The 20,640-nt window shown below is 40.9% G+C and overlaps 1 protein-coding gene across 1 annotated transcript in view; it reads right to left on the bottom strand.

Moving 5' to 3' along the window:
• The window catches only part of ltbp1 (latent transforming growth factor beta binding protein 1), a 156,976-nt gene that overhangs the window by 78,137 nt on the left and 58,199 nt on the right, over nt 1–20,640 (bottom strand). Inside the window, 1 exon segment of the mRNA XM_038737681.1 lies at nt 9,734–9,901. Coding sequence (XP_038593609.1) covers nt 9,734–9,901 — 168 coding nt within the window.

Here is a 20,640-nt window from a genome sequence, read left to right as displayed (position 1 = left end):
AAATTATGCTATAAGGCTTACACTATGATGGTGGACAAGACAATTAATTGCAATTATTAAAAAATAAAATGACATGATTGAGACAGTCCTTGCAGCGGCACGTCTCTAAATCTAATAAGCATGCACTGTGCGGCCATCACAGTGATCGATTCTGAGCAGGCCTGGCTCAACTGGAACAAGCCTACTGATGAGTGGTGCAACTCCATACTTCACTTGCACAAAAAGTTTGGCAGAACTTAACTATTGTGCTGCTAAAAAAGCACCAGGAAAGCATCAAGCTTGTTGCAAGAGAGGAGTGAATGCCAGAAAATCACAGCTACTAAATGACAATCATAAAATATTTCCAGTGGATTAAAAAGTGCAATATTACCTTCTACAAAGCAGTGGAGTTAAAGTCTCATAAACTGAAAAAGTTAAGGAAACATTATTGCTAGAAACAATGTGACAGGAAAAGAGACATGAAAACAGAGATACTGCCAGTCAGGCTTAGAGACAATCAGACAGATGGATGAAGAGCTGGGCTAGTGTCCCAGGGAGCATTTTTCTGCTGATTAGCTGGTGAAAAGCCCTGGGGCAGCTATCTAACATATAACCAGACTACATTTGGTTGAAGGGAAAGTTTATTTTACTGTGAAATAGACACGTATTTCTTATAAGTAACAAATACTACACATCTAAATCTAAATTACATAACATTATCATTCTGTCTACCGTCCGGTCTGAACTGAATATAAGCAGATGAGAAAGATGGAGGAAGGAAGGGAAGAAAGACTGAGGGCAGGGGAGGAATGAAGCAGGCCTGGACAGGCAAATGAGACTGAAGGTCTATTTCTCCACCATCAGTCAGATCCAGGTGCCAGGTGAATTTGCTACATTCTCTGGAGATCAGAATATTAACTGCAGTTTAAAAGTGTACTGAATAAATATCTGTTTTACTATCTTTTATTTCTGACTGATACTACTTATAGAAGAACACAAATCGCAAACCTCACATAGAAAAATGCCTGTATTCTACATATTGAAAACACAGTCATCAAATGGCAGTAATGTCATTATCTAAAAGGCGTTAACTTAGAGGTGTTTTTAGTTCTGCGCTGGTATCATCTTCTGCAACAACACACTTTTCTCTTTTATAAAGCTCCAATAAATCTTTTGATGAGCTTCCGACAAGACCAGGAACCATTAAAGACTGAGTGAGAGTGAAAGTGACAACAACAGAGAATCCAAGGAGAAGATGTCTCAGTACTGATTAAAGTAATTGAAGCAATCTCAGATACAACACTGAGCAGACTGTGGTAAAAAAAGGCCAATCAAGTTTAGAATGTTATTTTATTTTTTTATATTTATTTGTGGCTTCCCACCACAATGGAAGGCAAAAGAGTTTATCGCTGACGTAATTGCTGACGTAATCTGCACTCTGCGCATGCATTGGCATCTGTAGCGACCTGTCAGAAGCTCCGTCTTAAACCGGACTCTTATCCAGTTTTAATCCACACTTTTTCGTTACATTTTTTATATCCTTTTTATTTAACTAAAGTTTTTAACTTAAGTTTTACGTGGGTTAAAGATTTTAGTCATCTGACATGGATTTTAAGCTAGATGACCGTAAAAACGCGATCAACGCTACTGACCACAACAAAGCTCCGGCGGGTATGCTAGCCGAGATAACTCTGCCCCATAAGGACTGCTCACTCCTTAAGAAAGCGAACAAAAAGATTGCTGAGCTTATGGAAGGCATCCGACGACTTTCAGAGGAACTCAAAGAGAAAGATTCCCTGCTGACTGGCTTTATGGATGTGGCTTCAGTACAAGCCAAACAGATTGTTTCCCTTAGCGCAACCGCCAACATCCAGGACAACCATCCCATAACCGGCATCTCCTCGTCCTCTTTTCTCCCCAACCACCCTAATAATTGGTGACTCCATAACCAGAAACATTCGTTTCTTTAACGCTACCACTCACTGCTTCCCCGGTGCCACCACGGCTGACATTTTAAAAAAACTCCAGGACCTGATGCCATCGCTCCCGTCCTCTATCAAGAGTGATAGTCCATGTCAGAACAAATGACACAGCTCTTCAGCAGTCTGAGCTGACAAAATCAGATTTTAACCGTCTTTTTAACTTTTTAAAGAAGTGTGGAAAGTCCGTTTTTATCTCTGGTCCCATTCCTACAGTTGGTCGCGGTGCTGGCCGCTTCAGTAGACTCCTCGGCCTCCACGACTGGCTCCAGTCTGCCTGCAGGGCTCATCGTGTGTGTTATGTGGATAATTTTAATATTTTCTGGCAAAGAATGTCTCTTTTTAAGACAGACGGACTTCACCCAAACAAACGGGGCTCAGAAATGTTAGCTGCGCACATACAGCATGTGGTGCGGTCCACACATGACTTACGTGAATGACTAATCATTCATGCAGCACACCTGGACACACCACCGCTCACTGAACAGATCTCTGGCTCACTGCCACAAATAACTGTCTCCACCTGCTGGCATGTAAAGCCGTCTGCTCCCAGCGCTGTTCCACAGACTTCTATTCCTGTCATCATCACGCATAGACCAGTAAACCGAAATGTGCACATCCCACACAGAAATATTAGTAATCTCTTAAGGATTAGGACAACTGCACCAACTCCAGCACCCAGAACAAACTCATTTAAAATGGCTCTCTTCAATGTGAGATCACTTTCAAGTAAGACTTTTATCTTAAATGATTTTATCTTGTCTGCAAATCTAGATTTTATGTTTTTAACTGAATCCTGGCTGCAAATGAAAGACTATAGCCAGCTAGCTGAACTGTGTCCGCCTCAATATGATTGTTTTAGTCAACCGAGGGTCAGTGGTCGTGGTGGTGGGCTAGTGAGCATGTATAGGGAAAATTTAAAATGTCATCAAGTACGCTGTGATGAATTTAACTCCTTTGAAGATCTCACTCTTAAACTTGGAGGGCTGCAACCTATCATATTTGTTATAATTTATCGCCCCCCAAAACCGCCTGGAGTATTTTTATCAGAACTTCCTGAATTTTTATCTACTCTGGTTTTAAATAATGACAGAATTGTTCTTTGTGGCGATTTTAATATTCATGTTGATGACCCCAACAATGTTAATGCAACTGACTTTTTAAATATGGCCACTTCTTTTAACTTCAAACAACATGTTAAAGGGCAAACACATAACCGTGGTCATACACTGGACTTGGTTTTTACCCTGGGTGTCAGCATTTCCTCTGTGGAATTAGTGGACATGACCATATCTGACCACAGATGTATTGTTTTGATGAAGACTGTCCAGAACTCAGCTGCCAGGCTTTTAACCAGAACAAAGAAATATGACCACATTACTCCTATTTTAGTTTCATTACACTGGCTCCCAGTATGTTTTAGAATTGACTTTAAAATTCTATTGATCACTTTTAAAGCTCTTCATGGCCTCTCGCCTTGTTATATTTCTGACCTTTTAGTCCCATACGCACCAGCACGTACCTTGAGATCCTCGGGCAGAGGTCTGTTGTCTGTTCTAGAGTCTCGACTGAAAACTAAAGGGGACAGAGCGTTTGCTGTCAGGGCCCCGAGGCTCTGGAACAGCCTGCCCGAGGAAATCAGGTCAGCTGAGTCAGTGAACTCTTTTAAGTCCCTTCTTAAAACATACTTTTATAGGAGAGATTATTATTATTATTATTATTATTATTTTAACATATTCTTCAGATACTCACTTACCAACATAAGATCTGTGATTCACATTTATCAAAAATCAAATAGAGAAATTTGAATAGAAGCTTTATACAGTGTAAAGGCCCTTGTATAATCCAAAAGTGAGCATGCAGATAGTGCATACAGTCGGCACCGTCAAATGCTGGCCTGCCATAGTCATCTGTGCGAACCCACTGATTCGGACAGGTGACAGAATTTACCATGTGGACTCCTACAGCTACAAGAGTAATTCCAAGTTAAAAACCTTTCACCACCTTTAACTAAACTTCAGGAATCCTCTTGATCTACCTTGCACTTACATTTTTTATCTATTATTTAAAAGTTCAATTTGTATTTTAATGTTTTAAGGCATATTCCCTTTGTCATGTTTTAAAACATTACATGAAATGACTTTAAATTGCCTTTGTGTATAAATGTGCTATACAAACAAACTTGCCTTTCTTGTCTACATGGATGAAGAAAGTTTAATATAAACTTTTGTCAGCCTTGCTGGAAATTTGTCTGAAATCTGTTGAACCAACTACAGAACCATTCATACAGCCATTGTCAAACGTGTATCCTGTGTACAGGGTCGCTGGAGCCAATCCCAGCCGGCACTAGGCGAGACCAACTACAGAACTGTAACTAAAACTCCCCTGTAGCCGAAAAAGCTTTTTCCTCACCATTACAAAAGGAACATCCGTAAAACTGTTGACAGGACACCTAAAATGGCATACAAGGTCATTATTACTATGCTATTTGTGTATATATTTTTTTAAACCAAAGATTTGTAAGACTTTCCCAAAGCCTTGAATAGCTAATTTATGCATGTATGTCATTTCAATGTGGGGTCAATGTGATAAATGGCGGGTCCAGATAAAAAGGCACTATCACCACTAGCGCCATTATCTGGTCAAAATTAAAAATGTTCCAATACTTTGATTTCTGACTAAATACTAGCAAAGCTAATGACATTTCTCATCATTCTCAGTTGTACTTTGTGTTTAGTGCTAATTAGAAAATGTCAGCATGTAACATGCTAAACTAAGATGGTGAAAAGGGTGATTATACCTGCTTAACATCAGCTTGTCTTGTCATTGTGAGCATGTTACCATGTTGATGTTAGCATTTACCTCTAAGCATTGGATCTAATGTTAATTTAGGTTCTGTATTCTTCTTCAGTGAAACTGTCTGGTGTAAAGCAGCTGTCCTCCCGATAAATACTGAGCTCCATCAGAGCGTCTAAAAGTTGAATTCTGTTTCCTCTACAGAGTGTCCTCTGTCCTGTAATGCCACATTTATAACTACAGTTTTTTGTTTTGCTGCTGAAATGCCCCGCAATATTTGCTGTGAGTTTTCTGAGCACATAGAAGCAATTAAAATGACTGACAGCAGGCTCATGAAAGTAAATCGTTAAAGAAAACACTCAGCGTACCAAACGCTACAATGTAACACACAAAGAAACCACTGGAACAGAGAGAGATGTGACCCACGACCACTTCATCATAGTTTATAATAATGCAGCACAGTGAGGATCCAGACGTTTCACAGAGGAGCGTCTGTCTGTTAACAGACTCCAGTCTGCAGTGGAGTTCAGACACTTCTCTGATAAACCACAGAGCTGTGGAGGAACATCAGGCTTCATGATCAGAGACAGTTTTCATATCACATCCCTCTGCTATGAGTCTGCAATTCAATCAATCAATTGATGGGTTTTATTTTGTGCCATTCTTCCGCCATTATAAGGTACAAGGGCCCCTGAATTTTCAAGTGAATGGGAGAAGACACTGATTGGTTTATTGCATGTTACGCCCAAAACACTTTTGAAACATGTGCCTGGTGCAATGACCGTTTTGTCCACCATTAAACTAGCAACATTGGAGTTGGACACGCCCCAAACACAACGGCGTCATGCGCTTCACGCCACACACTTAGATCATTAAAATAGGGCCGTTAGTCCTGTTAGGGTTATGTGCCAAGTGAGCAACTTTTGTAATTTTAATTTTGTAAAGTATCTTGTAACAGCATCCCGTTCACATAATACATCCATGTTGCAGCTGAGCTAAATTCCAGGTTTTGACGGAAAGACATCATCCCTGGTTTGCTCTGTTAAAACAATCCGTGTATGGTTCGTTCTTTCATTATTTCATATTAAAACCAAAACTGATAAACAGAAAACAAAAAAACAGACATCGGTTTTTGTTTTTCTGTTTTAAAACCAAAACGGAAAATAGTGATTTTGATATTTAATGAGTCCGATTTGTGTAGCTTTGTGTGTTACACTTGATAAACCTGCAGCAGATACACTTGGGCGAGGGCGGTGCCTGATTTTAATGTAAGATGAGCTTGAACATCAACATAAGTGGGTTTTTAGTTTGACAAACAGGACAATATTATATAGCTGCAGTACCGGAGGCTGCAGCTATTTAATATTGATTAATATATTTAGTTTGTAACTCACTAGCAACTGGAACAGGAAAGCTTTCCTGAGAATCCTCCGGTTTTTAAGATTTCTCAAATTAATTCAGTGATAGTTTTCAGTACATCCACTGGTACACAGCAAACATGAACTGTTATTAGTTTATTCGGCGAGCTTTAAATTAACGAATCATACACAGATTAAAATGTTCGTTAATTTTTGTTCTGCCTCTCTACACTGTTTCGATCCGACCTTTATTTTCTTTCTGAGATGGAAGAATTTAGCCTCCAGCTGCAGGAACACATGGATTATGCTAAAATCAGGAGGTCAGACTTCACCCAGCCAGAGGGAACGACCACTGACTGTCCAGTGCGACGGTTCCACTGGCAGCACAACCCATTGTAAGGTGAACGGAGGGGGAGCGGGGGGCTGGAGCATACAGGGTGAGGGAGAGGAGGTCCCACCCTGGCCTTAGCCTCAAGAAAAAACCCTTGATATTCGGGTATTTTCTTAGATGCTCAGGTAACCAGCTGCTTCAGATCCGCCCAAAACAAAATGCTTACTTGATGCTGTCGAGGAATTTTGAGTGTTCGAGGCTCTTTAATATAGTGCACTTCTACAATCATATTCGTCACAGTTGATGATATGCGATGAGCCCCGAAAAGAAATAGCCTTAGGCCTATATAAAATTAAATGTAAAAATATTTAGCCTAATATTGACTTTTTTTTTTAACAAGATACAAGAACACTCCCGAAGAAGTCTCCCGATTCAAAGGTCCTGGCCCTCCTTTCACCCCAACCATGTTGTCACTCAGTCTTTTCTGTTAAATATCATTTACCTGCCTTTACCGTCACAAACTGGCGCTACAGGGCGTTGACCTGTGATGCTAGAGGGATCCCCAGTGCGTTACAAACCCCGATAGGCCTTGACCATGCCATGTGACGAGTCGGGGAGTGAGAACGAGTTGTAGGGACTTAACACCGGTCAAAGATAGAACAAAACGCACCTCCTCTGTTTTACATTATGTGTTTAAAACACAAGAAACTAAACAGATGTCTGTTTTTTTGTTTACCGTTTTTCCATTTTTCCGTTATGGTTTTAAAACAGAAAAAACAAATAAACGAAATAATGAAAGAACGAACCATACACTGATTAAGAACAAACAAGTTACACTCAATTCTGTATCATGACTAGAGATGAAACGATTACCAGTTTAACGGTAAACCATGGTAAAATTCCCGACGGTTATTATTACCGAGCTATTATAATCTCATGGCAAACACTGTCCAGCGTCTCCCAGAAGCAGGCACGCATGCTCAGAATGCAACGTGGGTTTGTTTGGGTCAATGACAACACTGCGGAAGACAACGCCGAGATTTTTCAGTCACTCTGAAGTCTGGTCGTATTTTAGTTTTTATGAGAGTGCTGAGGGAAACTCGAATGAAGAAAATGACCTTATAGTGAACGCAGGGTGAGTTAACTTTTAGCTTTGGTTTGTCTCTGACTTGCTAATAGCTTGTAAACTGAAGCTCTCAGTGTTGCTGCTCATGCAAAAACGCTACACATTGCTGTGTGCGTCGTGTGTCTGCAGAGTCTATTCGTCCACTGCACATAACACGTTACACTGTTCAGTCAACCAACCAGAATCATCTAGAAACGCTACAGACTGCTCTGTATTTATGTCAGTTGTTGGGCTCCCTGTAGTTACTATCACTGTCTTCTAAAGACTTATTTGTTTTCATGTAATTGTCCACGGGGTCATTGTATTAACTATATAATATAACATAAAACAAAATGGCAATTGTATTTGTTGTTGTCAATATAAAACTTGTTGAAATGGTTTCAGTGTGTATCAGTACATCTTAATATTTTTTGGCACATTTTCACAATACCATGATAATACTGATAACCGTGATAATTTTGGTCACTATAATCGTGATATGAAATTTCATCATCATGACTGATGGCAAACCGTGCCAAAGGTCTCTTTCACTGCCATTTTTATTCTTCCAGAGAAAAAGTCAATTAAATTAAATTATCAAGAGAATAGCTTTTTCCACTTTGAACTCTCCAGTGTGACCACCTTCTCAGAGGTCATGACAGTAAAGACATTTGTTTAGTGGTAGTTGGCTCAAATTCTCACGTCAAAGTTCGTAAATCTTGAAGCAAAATGTATTTAACTGCCCCGAGTGAAGACATTTCAACAAATGAATCCCAGTTAACAAGAAAACCACCCCCCAGGTTATCTGAAGTTAACAGTCTGGTGTTTCTTTTTTCCTATTTGAGCTGGTTTTACTCCAGTTATACTAATTTGTTCAGCTGAGTCAGACAGGAATTCATCTTGTTCCGCTCTTCCCATGTTTCTGCATGTGTCAGAGACGGAGATACTGATCTGCTCCTTGTAAGGACCAAGGCAGGTTCAGACACAGCTTGCGGAGTCTGTGCAACACATTAAAGAACACCCACGTCATTTGCTCCATTACACAGAAGCTGTTTCATGATATGTTTGAGGTTGCAATCTTATACACTCAATTCAAGGACATTTACCCTCCGCTTTTGATTTAGTACCTGACACATCAATCTAATCATGCTACAATTTCTTCCTAGCATACATATATCTAGATTTATAAAGGAAGCTGTAAACGCTGTAATTCAAATTAAACTAATATATAGTCAAGAAGGGTATAAATATCGTACTCTTCCAACTCTTTGGGGATGTTCAAGAAAACTGACTGTCATGTTACAAGTTCATTAACCTTGTACAGAGCTCAAGATGACGTTTTTTTAGTCAAGAAAAAACTGAAAAACACTTTTTTTAAAACCTTTTTCTTTTACATGTTTGTGAGTACACATTTCAAACACAACATTTGGAAATGGCTGAATTCAGTTGTACCCAAAGTCAGATGAGAACATCAGTGTCAATTTAGAATAATGTCTGTCTGTCCAGTTAGCCTATTGGAAGCTAGGGGAAACTGCTAACTTAGTAGAATTAAAAGTTAAAAAGAAATACCATCCAACAACTCCAAAGCTGTCTTATCAATACGTTCCATCTTGTTTATTTTTACACTTAGAAACTAAAAATAAGTAAATATTGCAAGAACAAGTAGCTAAAAGATGCTAAAACACTCCATGGAGATGAAGGGTTCTGCAGACTAATGCGGTTTCAAAGACTTAAGTGATAACTTGGCAGCAACAACCTTGACAAAAGGTCAGATTGTCTATTGCACTTTGAATGACATTAGAGCTAAACTAGCGGCCTGGTGTTTACAGATCACAGCAGAATGGAAACAATATTATTATATATAATATTCAGCTCATTTTCAACAACAGATCACTTCCTTTGTAGCACAACAATTTTGCACAAGTATACACCAGAGATTAGAAGAGATTAGAACAGCCAATTCTTATTCATTTAAGCAAAATGCTTTCTTACAGTTAAGTAAGTTTAGTTTGATGTCAACAAATGTGTTCCATCAACAGCTTCAATATCACAGCCAGCCAGAAGTACCAACCATAGAGAGCATTTTGTCTGTGTGTGTGTGTGTGTCTGTGTGTGTGTGTGTGTGCGCAAGTCAGTGCTGATCTGTCCTGAAACAGAACAAGCAACACAACTCTGGATCACTTACCTACTCTGAAGTTGGGTGCTGTCAGGGTGTCTGTAGCATGACCGTTCTCACTGATGATGGTGGTGGTGTTCCCCAGCTCGCAGTTGTTATGACACCTGCCTCCTATGCAGGTTAATTTGCAGATGGTTGGTGTGAAGACCACCTTGATCCTTCCTGTGTGGTTGCCCACTGCCGCCGAAAACAAGGTGCAAACCAAGAGGAGGGGGAGGGAGAGCAGACCAACTTTGGTTATTCTTTCATCCATTAGAAAGTGTTAAATCACTTTCAAGTTCAAGCTCGTCACATTCGACTGGTGAGGCTCCAGTCAAAACAATGACAAAATATCTACTATGTAATTTTCAATATTGAAAAACTTGTGATGTGTCTCCTCCCTGCACTTATATACTTCCAACTACCCCTCTCTATCGGTTTCTCCTCCTCTTCCACTGCTCCTAAATCCAGTGGCGCCTCTGAAACGTGAGCAGGAATAAAGAAAAAAAGTCTGGGAGAGACAGAAGTCAGCAAACAAAACTCTGGGATGTCTTCCAATTCTTCATTATAAGTCTCTGAGAGGTGGATATTGGCATATCAGCTTACCAAGCTTTATTCCGAAACAGACAAACAGCAAGCATGCCACCTTCAGGTCCTGTGCCTGCGTTCCTCTCTGGTTTTCTCCTTATCCTTTCTTTCTTTCTTCTTAGTTATTATTGTTGAGGTTTAGCAAAATATGCTTAGGAAATTTAGCACCTAAAGCAAAGAAAAAGAGATCTAAATATCTTTTCACACCAAGATCAGGAAGTAGTAACCTTTAGAAGTACTGTAATACAAAAGCTTATCTACCTTTCTCCACATTCGCCAAGTTCTTCCCCACCCTAATAAAACCCAGCCCTCAGTACAGACTGACAGGAAGAGGATATGAGTCATAACTTTGACAGAGACACTGCATCACATCTCAAAGTACCTGACACATTTAATCTTTCTAACTACTGTACAACAATCTTACATTTCTTTAGGTACATTTAGCTTTTTTCTTTAAACTTAATTCACTTCTCCCAATCTTTTAATATCTCTTCCCTGTGCGGTTCTTGGCATCCCTGTGTCAGGTCCAAACCTCTGTCTCCAGTGCTCAGTGCTTTGTCTGTGGTTGTCAGCTGTTCACACCAGAGTGCAGACGCATGGCGTAAAGCCAAGCACCCGGAGGAATGTTTTCTAAACCTGAGAGGCAGGGAAAACCACTGGGTAAGACGTCCCGGGCTACCTAAACATTTGCTAATAGGTGCAAAAATGAACTATTAAAGAGGGACCTAATATGATGTAGTGGTTACAAGCAAATGCCAATGGAAAGGTGGTTTTAGACATGCTGCCAGGACCATATATGGACGTCCAAGATTTGAAGTCTAAACATGGTTTGCCCAGTTCCCTTAGGTGCGTAGATTATTTCTAAAAAGAAATAAGAAAGAAAACAGAGTGGCAAGGTAACTCTGAATGGACAGCCTGAGTTCACAGTCTCTCGCTTCTTTAAAAGATCACTGAGGTTAAAAATAACCAACTGGAAACTGTTTACCTACAAATTGACTGAGAGAATGATCGGAAGGCCTACATTAGACAACAACTAAATTAAAGTGTTTAATGGTTACTGATGCTGTTGAAGTTTTATTAACATTTGTGATTTTGTAAACTGTCTTATAATTTCTATTATATTAAGTGACAACGAAATTGCTGATTTAAATAACATTGAATCACAGGTTTTTAATTGAGTTAACCCTGACCCTAAACCTAAAGACTAGGCCTGGACGATTTTACCTAAAATCAAAATCACAATTGATTGAAAATTTCACCTCAATTACGATTATTGAACAATTATTTTGTTTTTGAATACTGATTTTTGTTGTTATTTTTTTGCCCTCAAATTTCGCTGACAAGGTTTGTACTACACCCGCGGTGTCTCTACGGTGGAGTCACGGTGTGAGCCGCTATGTTGGTCTGTTGTTTTGCCCTCCAGGTCACTGCACATGTCACGTGACTGAAAACTATGAAAAGACCATCTCTCTTTTCACCTAATCCTACCTTGTTCCAAGACTAAGCCCTGAATGACATGTTTCAGATCCAGACATTTCTGAAAATAGGGTTGACACACCAACTTCAAAGGACTAGCTCTGACACCAACTGCTTGATGTGCTGTTCTGTAAATAAAAAAAATACAGCAAAGACGATAGCCAGTGGCAAGCTGACCACCGACATGCACTTACATTCTGTGCTTCCGTAACAACAAAAAATAAACAAAATAATACGTTTATATATATATACACTCACCTAAAGGATTATTAGGAACACCTGTTCAATTTCTCATTAATGCAATTATCTAATCAACCAATCACATGGCAGTTACTTCAATGCATTTAGGGGTGTGGTCCTGGTCAAGACAATCTCCTGAACTCCAAACTGAATGTCAGAATGGGAAAGAAAGGTGATTTAAGCAATTTTGAGCGTGGCATGGTTGTTGGTGCCAGACGGGCCGGTCTGAGTATTTCACAATCTGCTCAGTTACTGGGATTTTCACGCACAACCATTTCTAGGGTTTACAAAGAATGGTGTGAAAAGGGAAAAACATCCAGTATGCGGCAGTCCTGTGGGCGAAAATGCCTCGTTGATGCTAGAGGTCAGAGGAGAATGGGCCGACCGATTCAAGCTGATAGAAGAGCAACTTTGACTGAAATAACCACTCGTTACAACCGAGGTATGCAGCAAAGCATTTGTGAAGCCACAACACGCACAACCTTGAGGCGGATGGGCTACAACAGCAGAAGACCCCACCGGGTACCACTCATCTCCACTACAAATAGGAAAAAGAGGCTACAATTTGCAAGAGCTCACCAAAATTGGACAGTTGAAGACTGGAAAAATGTTGCCTGGTCTGATGAGTCTCGATTTCTGTTGAGACATTCAGATGGTAGAGTCAGAATTTGGCGTAAACAGAATGAGAACATGGATCCATCATGCCTTGTTACCACTGTGCAGGCTGCTGCTGGTGGTGTAATGGTGTGGGGGATGTTTTCTTGGCACACTTTAGGCCCCTTAGTGCCAATTGGGCATGGTTTAAATGCCACGGCCTACCTGAGCATTGTTTCTGACCATGTCCATCCCTTTATGGCCACCATGTACCCATCCTCTGATGGCTACTTCCAGCAGGATAACGCACCATGTCACAAAGCTCCAATCATTTCAAATTGGTTTCTTGAACATGACAATGAGTTCACTGTACTAAAATGGCCCCCACAGTCACCAGATCTCAACCCAATAGAGCATCTTTGGGATGTGGTGGAACGGGAGCTTCGTGCCCTGGATGTGCATCCCACAAATCTCCATCAACTGCAAGATGCTATCCATCAATATGGGCCAACATTTCTAAAGAATGCTTTCAGCACCTTGTTGAATCAATGCCACGTAGAATTAAGGCAGTTCTGAAGGCGAAAGGGGGTCAAACACAGTATTAGTATGGGGTTCCTAATAATCCTTTAGGTGAGTGTATGTACTCTGAAGAAAGTCACAGGGAGACAAACTAAGTGGGAGTTTACCTGAGTTTCCAGCATTTGTGTGTTGCTGTCTCCGGTATGTCTGTCTCTGTTTTGGCTCGCTCATTAGTTCAATCTCAAACCTGAACTGAAAACTACACATGGGCTCTTTAAGGTCCGCGAAAAATAGCGGTCATGGCAGTTTAAATCAGTCAGTTTAAATGTGGATGTTGACAGATGGCATAGATATGTGCACTACAGGCCAGGAATATGCCTCAAAAACCACTTCAAATTCTCTTCACACGGAAATTGTGGACCAGTATAGTTTTCAGCTTTTCAAACAGTTCTGAATTCTACACAATCCTAACAATCACACCAGTCACACCAATCCTAGCATGTGAAAACTACTCTGACAAGTCTTTGAGCAGTAGGTCTCTGGCCCTAGCGATGATAAAACATTTCTAACTCCTCTGAAACTTCTTTGTCTCTGTAAGTATGCGCACGTTGCGGGCAGACTTCTTTGGTTGTATCAAGCATATGGAAAGGGACTCAGGAGAGCATCTCAGACACAACATAGACATCAATCAACTTGATTCATCCAGGCTACAGAGAGGCTGGAGAGATTTCAGCACGGAGGAATGATAGTGTAAATACTGAAGTCAGGGGGTAAATTTCATTCTTACTGATGCTTTTCATTGGACTGCAGGGGGTTTATGTGAGCCATGCAAGGAAATAAAAGTGAAGAGGCCTCAGAGGTAAAGTGTGTGCAGTACAGACACCTATGTCTTAGTCTAACTCTAATTCCACTGAGTCCGTCTGTGTCGCGTTTCAGAATCAGAGCATTTTGCCTTCCTGATTTTGCTGACATGTTTGTTGATTTGGTAATCAGTGCTTCATTTTTGTGCTTCATCTATGATTAAGTAGGATACGTCGTTAAATGGTTTCTTTTTTGTCTGTTTTAACAGTGTTTAGTGTTGTATTATGATCGGGAGTCAGAGGGTGTTTTATTTTGAAAATTGAGTGTTTTACTTCCTGCCTGGTTCGATCAGCTCTGTGCTGCTTGACGCTTCCGTCAAAAATAGAGTAGCTACTTATTCTGTGTGGAGCGGAGCAGAGAGACGCGTCTGGGAGACTTCAGGGACGCACATTGACTAGAATGGCCACGATTACCTCCGTCAACTGCGGCGCAGCCGTAACGCGACGCAGGCAGATTCAGTGACTTTGAAGTTAAGGGTTGACCAAGAACACATTTTAAGGACAATACTCATTAGTTCCTCTCCCTTGCTAGCTTGATTTTTAGGTAAGACTGACTTAGTCTAGACTTAGTTTAGACTAAGACAGACTTAGTCAACTGATCTAATGACTGATGATGATGAATTACTAATTATTTTAAAGATATTTTTTATAACTCGATTTATTAACACTTAATTTGTCCACAATAATATCAAAAACTTGTTAATAACTTGTTAAAATCATTAATAATTCGGTATTTGATTCAGTCATCATCCTGAAAAAGTGATAATGAGTCCAAAGCGAGGTCTCACGCGCCAATGCACGTTATGCAAAACAGCCCATTTTTTGCTAACCAAGCTAGCTAGCTCTAGCCTCTCGTCCAAATATGGTCACTTCTGGTTCCAAAAAAAAAACAAGATGGCGACGGACAAAATTCCAAACTCGAGGCTTAAAAGTAGTACTCCAAAAACCATCTGAACCACCAGGTGAAACTCAGATATTTGGAGTTGATGATACAAAGTACTAAAAGTAATTTAGCGTTAGGTCAGGGTTTGGATCTCCCTTCAATATAATCATGATATCATGAAGTATTTCACTCTGCTTAATAATAACCTTTCAGCTGTTGAATGGAAAATTAAGTGATTTCATTGGTCAATATTAAAGTGTTATCCACTGTCTGCTGTGTTCCTCCAAATTAAAACACTTGATAATCATTCACTGCATCATCCAGTACAAAATGATCCTCATTCAGTCATCAATTGTTGATCGCTGTAAATGATCTGTACTTGTATAGCGCCTTTCTAGTCTTTTCAACCACTCAAAGCGCTTTTACACTACATCTGCATTCACCAGTCACACACATTCATACACTGAGCCTAAGTGCTCAAACGGAAACTAACATTCAGACACATTCATACACTGAGCCTAAGTGCTCAAACGGAAACTAACATTCAGACACATTCATACACTGAGCCTAAGTGCTCAAACGGAAACTAACATTCAGACACATTCATACACTGAGCCTAAGTGCTCAAACGGAAACTAACATTCAGACACATTCATACACTGGCGGAACAGCCACCAGGCGCAATTCGGGGTTCAGTATCTTGCCCAAGGACACTTCGACAATGTTACGGATAACCCCCCTTCCTGCTTCCTTCCTGGGCTGGGCAATCAGCTGTGCAGCTCTACCTTCAGAGCTTATTTAGCCAGGACTGATCAGTCTTTTGTTCTCTCTCCTAGGCGATCCTACCGGGTTTGGCTTGTGTTTCTTCTTTGGTTAATCCTGACAACACACATACACATCTCACTCATGTTGCTGATACAACTGATAGTCAGACTTTGCCACACCACACATTATTGGTGATAATTTGACCCTTCTTTTACTTTTAAAATAAATCATATCATTGGCATGCAAACCTGTTGTGTCTCACCTCCTTTTTGTCACTGGTAAGAGCCGCCTTGTGACAACATGCAGCCTGGAGGAGCTGGGGATTGAACCGCTTAAGTTAATTTGTGGCTTATCTATCGCTAGAGAGAAAGGGCATATTGATATACCTGACTCTGAAATTCTTGTAATCAATGATTTTATTTCCCCAAAACTGAGCCACACTTTAACTACATCGTACTGGTGGAGAGATCCTGGAAACTGCTGTGTTTTCCCTACATCATACTACAGCAGACTATCTCTGTTCTCTACGCACCATAGAACTAGGAGAAGCTGTGCCAGACATTCTCTGATTGTACACCATCATGACATTCTTCTTTGGTCATTGCAGTGATGGCAAGGTGATCCTCTGCCCAAACCTTCAGTCAGGACCAAGACTAATAACATTTTTCTGAGGGTGTTTTTGCGGTGTGGGGGAGCTGAGGGATAGCTAAGGGGAGACGGGGAATAACTTTCCCAGATGTGGCACCAAAGCCAGTTGCTGACAGACTGTCTGTCGCGTGGGACAGGGCTGACAGAAAGGCTGTGGGCTTCCTGTTTTAGATGAGCAAACACGTCTCCTACTTTCACAAAGTGTAGCGTTGACTGTATGCTGGGCAAAAACCAGCCATGGTATTCCCATTAATTAAACAGAGAGACCTTGAGTGATATTTGTAGACATACTAATTTCTGTAAGTGGTACACAATGGGTAGGGTAGGTAAAAAATACCAATTGTACCTTCAAAAATTGAAATTGATTGATTGAAATGACAGATCATATTGATCTCTTTAAAAAGGGTTGAAGAAATGTTGAGGGTGACAGATTGGGTGAGGGTTATGGGGGCCTTGGTGCACTGGGACACAGTTTGTCATTATTACTATGTAGCTGTTATCAGTGAACTTAGCCCCAATGTGTACAATTTTCAAGTGATAGTGTGCATTGCTGTCTGCCAGTGTCTTGGTTTCATTGGGAGATACTAAAATCAGAAATTCATCAATTTCCACACGGAGAAGGAATAATGCTAAGGAATGTATAGTGTGCCACTGATGCATGATCTTAAATGTATCTAGAATTGGGTCTCCAGTAACTGGTTCCATTTTGAATCCAATTCCTGGTTCACAAAAATATGCAGATTTACTAAGCTATGACACTAACACATCTATTCAAATCATCTCCCAAACTAGAAGCAAAAGATGAAAACAAAACAGGGTATTCAGCTGTAGGTTTATGCTTGTACTGGACGATTCAAATTAATTCGATTGACGTGAATGTTTTTTCACTGTGTGAAAAATGTGTACTCAGCGCACGTTTGAAGCTACATGAGCTGTCTTGAGTCACGACAGTCCTGTAAACATGAATGAATACACTACATACACAAACACACACACACACACACACACACACACACACACAGCTGTGGCTGTGGCTCAGGAGATAGAGCGGGTTAGCCGTTAATCGGAAGGTCGGCGGTTTAATCCTTGGTTGTGTGTCGAAGTGTCCTTGGGCAAGATACTGAACACCGATTTGCCCCTGGCGGCTGTTCCGCCAGCGTATGAATGAGTGTGAATGTTAGTTTCCGTTTGAGCACTTAGGCTCAGTGTACGAATGCGTGTGAATGTCAGTTTCCGTTTGAGCACTTAGGCTCAGTGTATGAATGCGTGTGAATGTCAGTTTCCGTTAGAGCACTTAGGCTCAGTGTATGAATGCGTGTGAATGTCAGTTTCCGTTTGAGCACCTAGGCTCAGTGTATGAATGCGTGTGAATGTCAGTTTCCGTTTGAGCACTTAGGCTCAGTGTGTGAATGTTAGTTTCCGTTTGAGCACTTAGGCTCAGTGTATGGATGCGTGTGAATGTCAGTTTCCGTTTGAGCACTTAGGCTCAGTGTATGAATGTTAGTTTCCGTTTGAGCACTTAGGCTCAGTGTATGAATGCGTGTGAATGTCAGTTTCCGTTTGAGCACCTAGGCTCAGTGTATGAATGCGTGTGAATGTTAGTTTCCGTTTGAGCACTTAGGCTCAGTGTATGAATGCGTGTGAATGTCAGTTTCCGTTTGAGCACTTAGGCTCAGTGTATGAATGCGTGTGAATGTCAGTTTCCGTTTGAGCACTTAGGCTCAGTGTGTGAATGTTAGTTTCCGTTTGAGCACTTAGGCTCAGTGTATGAATGCGTGTGAATGTCAGTTTCCGTTTGAGCACTTAGGCTCAGTGTATGAATGCGTGTGAATGTTAGTTTCCGTTTGAGCACCTAGGCTCAGTGTATGAATGTGTGTGAATGTCAGTTTCCGTTTGAGCACTTAGGCTCAGTGTATGAATGCGTGTGAATGTCAGTTTCCATTTGAGCACTTAGGCTCAGTGTGTGAATGCGTGTGAATGTCAGTTTCCGTTTGAGCACTTAGGCTCAGTGTGTGAATGCGTGTGAATGTCAGTTTCCGTTTGAGCACTTAGGCTCAGTGTATGAATGCGTGTGAATGTCAGTTTCCGTTTGAGCACTTAGGCTCAGTGTATGAATGCGTGTGAATGTCAGTTTCCGTTTGAGCACTTAGGCTCAGTGTATGAATGCGTGTGAATGTCAGTTTCCGTTTGAGCACTTAGGCTCAGTGTATGAATGCGTGTGAATGTCAGTTTCCGTTTGAGCACTTAGGCTCAGTGTATGAATGCGTGTGAATGTCAGTTTCCGTTTGAGCACTTAGGCTCAGTGTATGAATGCGTCTGAATGTTAGTTTCCGTTTGAGCACTTAGGCTCAGTGTATGAATGCGTCTGAATGTCAGTTTCCGTTTGAGCACTTAGGCTCAGTGTATGAATGCGTGTGAATGTCAGTTTCTGTTTGAGCACTTAGGCTCAGTGTATGAATGTGTATGACTGGTGAATGCAGATGTAGTGTAAAAGCGCTTTGAGTGGTCGAAAAGACTAGAAAGGCGCTATACAAGTACGGAGCATTTACATTTGCATTTACACACACACACACACCGCAGAGGGGACAGGTAGGCTTGTCTATTAACTCCAGGTGGTTAGCTGGTCCTGACTGTCATAGTGAATTTAACAGTCACATCTAGGAGTGGGACAGAGTGAAAAATGACATTGCACACTTTGTGTTTGTTGACCAGGTAATTATCTCGAGAGGTGAAGCTACAGGAGTCGACTAAACGGCAGATATCAGGCTGGTAGCTGAAGCATGTGCAACTGACAGTTCATGTTTGGGATCGTTTACAGTATATTTTGTGAATATGTATAACAACAGCAGCCATGCTGGAGGTGCGGCTCTCCAATTATTTATTATAGTCCACATTATCTCAACATTCCATGTTTAAGTTTGGTGTGTGTGAAGCCAGTGGAGTGGGCTTGTGTTGAAACGATGGTGAGTACTCTGGTATCACAATTTGGAAAGCTGCACAGGTTCAATATATGAACACTCAGACCATCTAAGGCCACAATCTGGTCGATGAACGATGTTTCAAATACGGCAAGCATTTAAACTGAAATAAGACAAGGCCTTGCCAAATTTATTTGGAAGCCATACAAAAGTCATTTCTCTCAGGATCCTCCACAAATGTATTGAATATGAATTGTTTTGACATTTTGGTGGCTGCTTTCTCCCCTCTGTGTGTCTGTGTCCCATTTCCCCCTCTACCTTTGATGTCTGGCCATGTCTCTGGCATTTACAAACTGCTAGCTGAAATTAAACTGAGCTGAGGAGATTATTTTGAAACTGGGGTTGGGTCTGCTTGAGTTTGCAGTGCTGCAAAGCTAAGCATCAACTCTGTTCTGTCTGCTGACCTCTCCATTAATATCCCTAAGTCAGTCGGTCTAGTTGTGGCCAGAGGCACAACCACTTAAACTGCAGTCTACAGATTCTCTGAAAATATTGACTTATTCATAGATACATACTGCCGAGTCTGACGTTTGAGTTCGGCCTTGAATTTATGACAAGCCACAATAACCAACCAAGAGCTGGTGAATTATAGCTGTTGTTGATCTGTCAGGTCTATAAGCGTTTGACTGCCAGCCAAAGTTGGTCCAAAAAACTTGGTTTGGGCAGCTCAGAAATGAAGTGTCTCATAAAAATGTGAATTCCACAAGCCAATGGGACCCGTCATAGGAACCCAAGCCTTATATAGTCGAAGGTGTTGGGAAATATGGTGTATTAGGCATTTGTCTATATAACGCACAAGGACGTAAGTAATAGAGTGTCACCCTCTGGGTCTCTGGCAGCGGTCTATTCATGCTTTTCTTTGTCAGCAGCCATTTAGCACTGAGTTCAACTTTAAACTATAAATGGGAGACAATGTGTCTTCTGTGGCAAAGCTGTTGAGTAGCAGAGAGACTTAAATGTGGGGTAAATAACAGGTATCCAGAGGCTCTGTTATAGAGAGCCTCCCCCAGTTCATATCTATTCAGGCACTTGTTTCAGAAAATTGAGGGGTTCTCCCCCAGATGACATAGTTATATTATTCCATCTCTTCCATCCTAACTCTTACACTCCCTGCCTTTGTCTGAAATTGCCCTCAGAAAATGAGACTAATAATTCATTTTCGACAGCCCAACCAGCAGGCAATGCTTAAGTCTTCATGCCATTACTGCTGGAGCTGCAATTTGAACAAATCCTGTTCCTGCCCATCTGCAAGTTCCACATTCTCTCCCTATCCTCAGTGTTAGAGCACATGTGATGTGTTTTTTGTGCATATGTGTGGAAAGTGTATAAATTGGGGCTGAAGGTTTTCCCATGATTTAAAAAAGGATTACTTCTTGGCTATACAGT

Source organism: Micropterus salmoides, unplaced genomic scaffold, assembly GCF_014851395.1.
Source record: "Micropterus salmoides isolate LMB-PRFRI ecotype aquatic unplaced genomic scaffold, ASM1485139v1 Ms_hic_scaffold_22, whole genome shotgun sequence".
Taxonomy (NCBI): Eukaryota; Metazoa; Chordata; class Actinopteri; order Centrarchiformes; family Centrarchidae; genus Micropterus; species Micropterus salmoides.
Note: the sequence above shows the minus strand (reverse complement) of the source record. Positions and strands in the feature narration are given on the sequence as shown.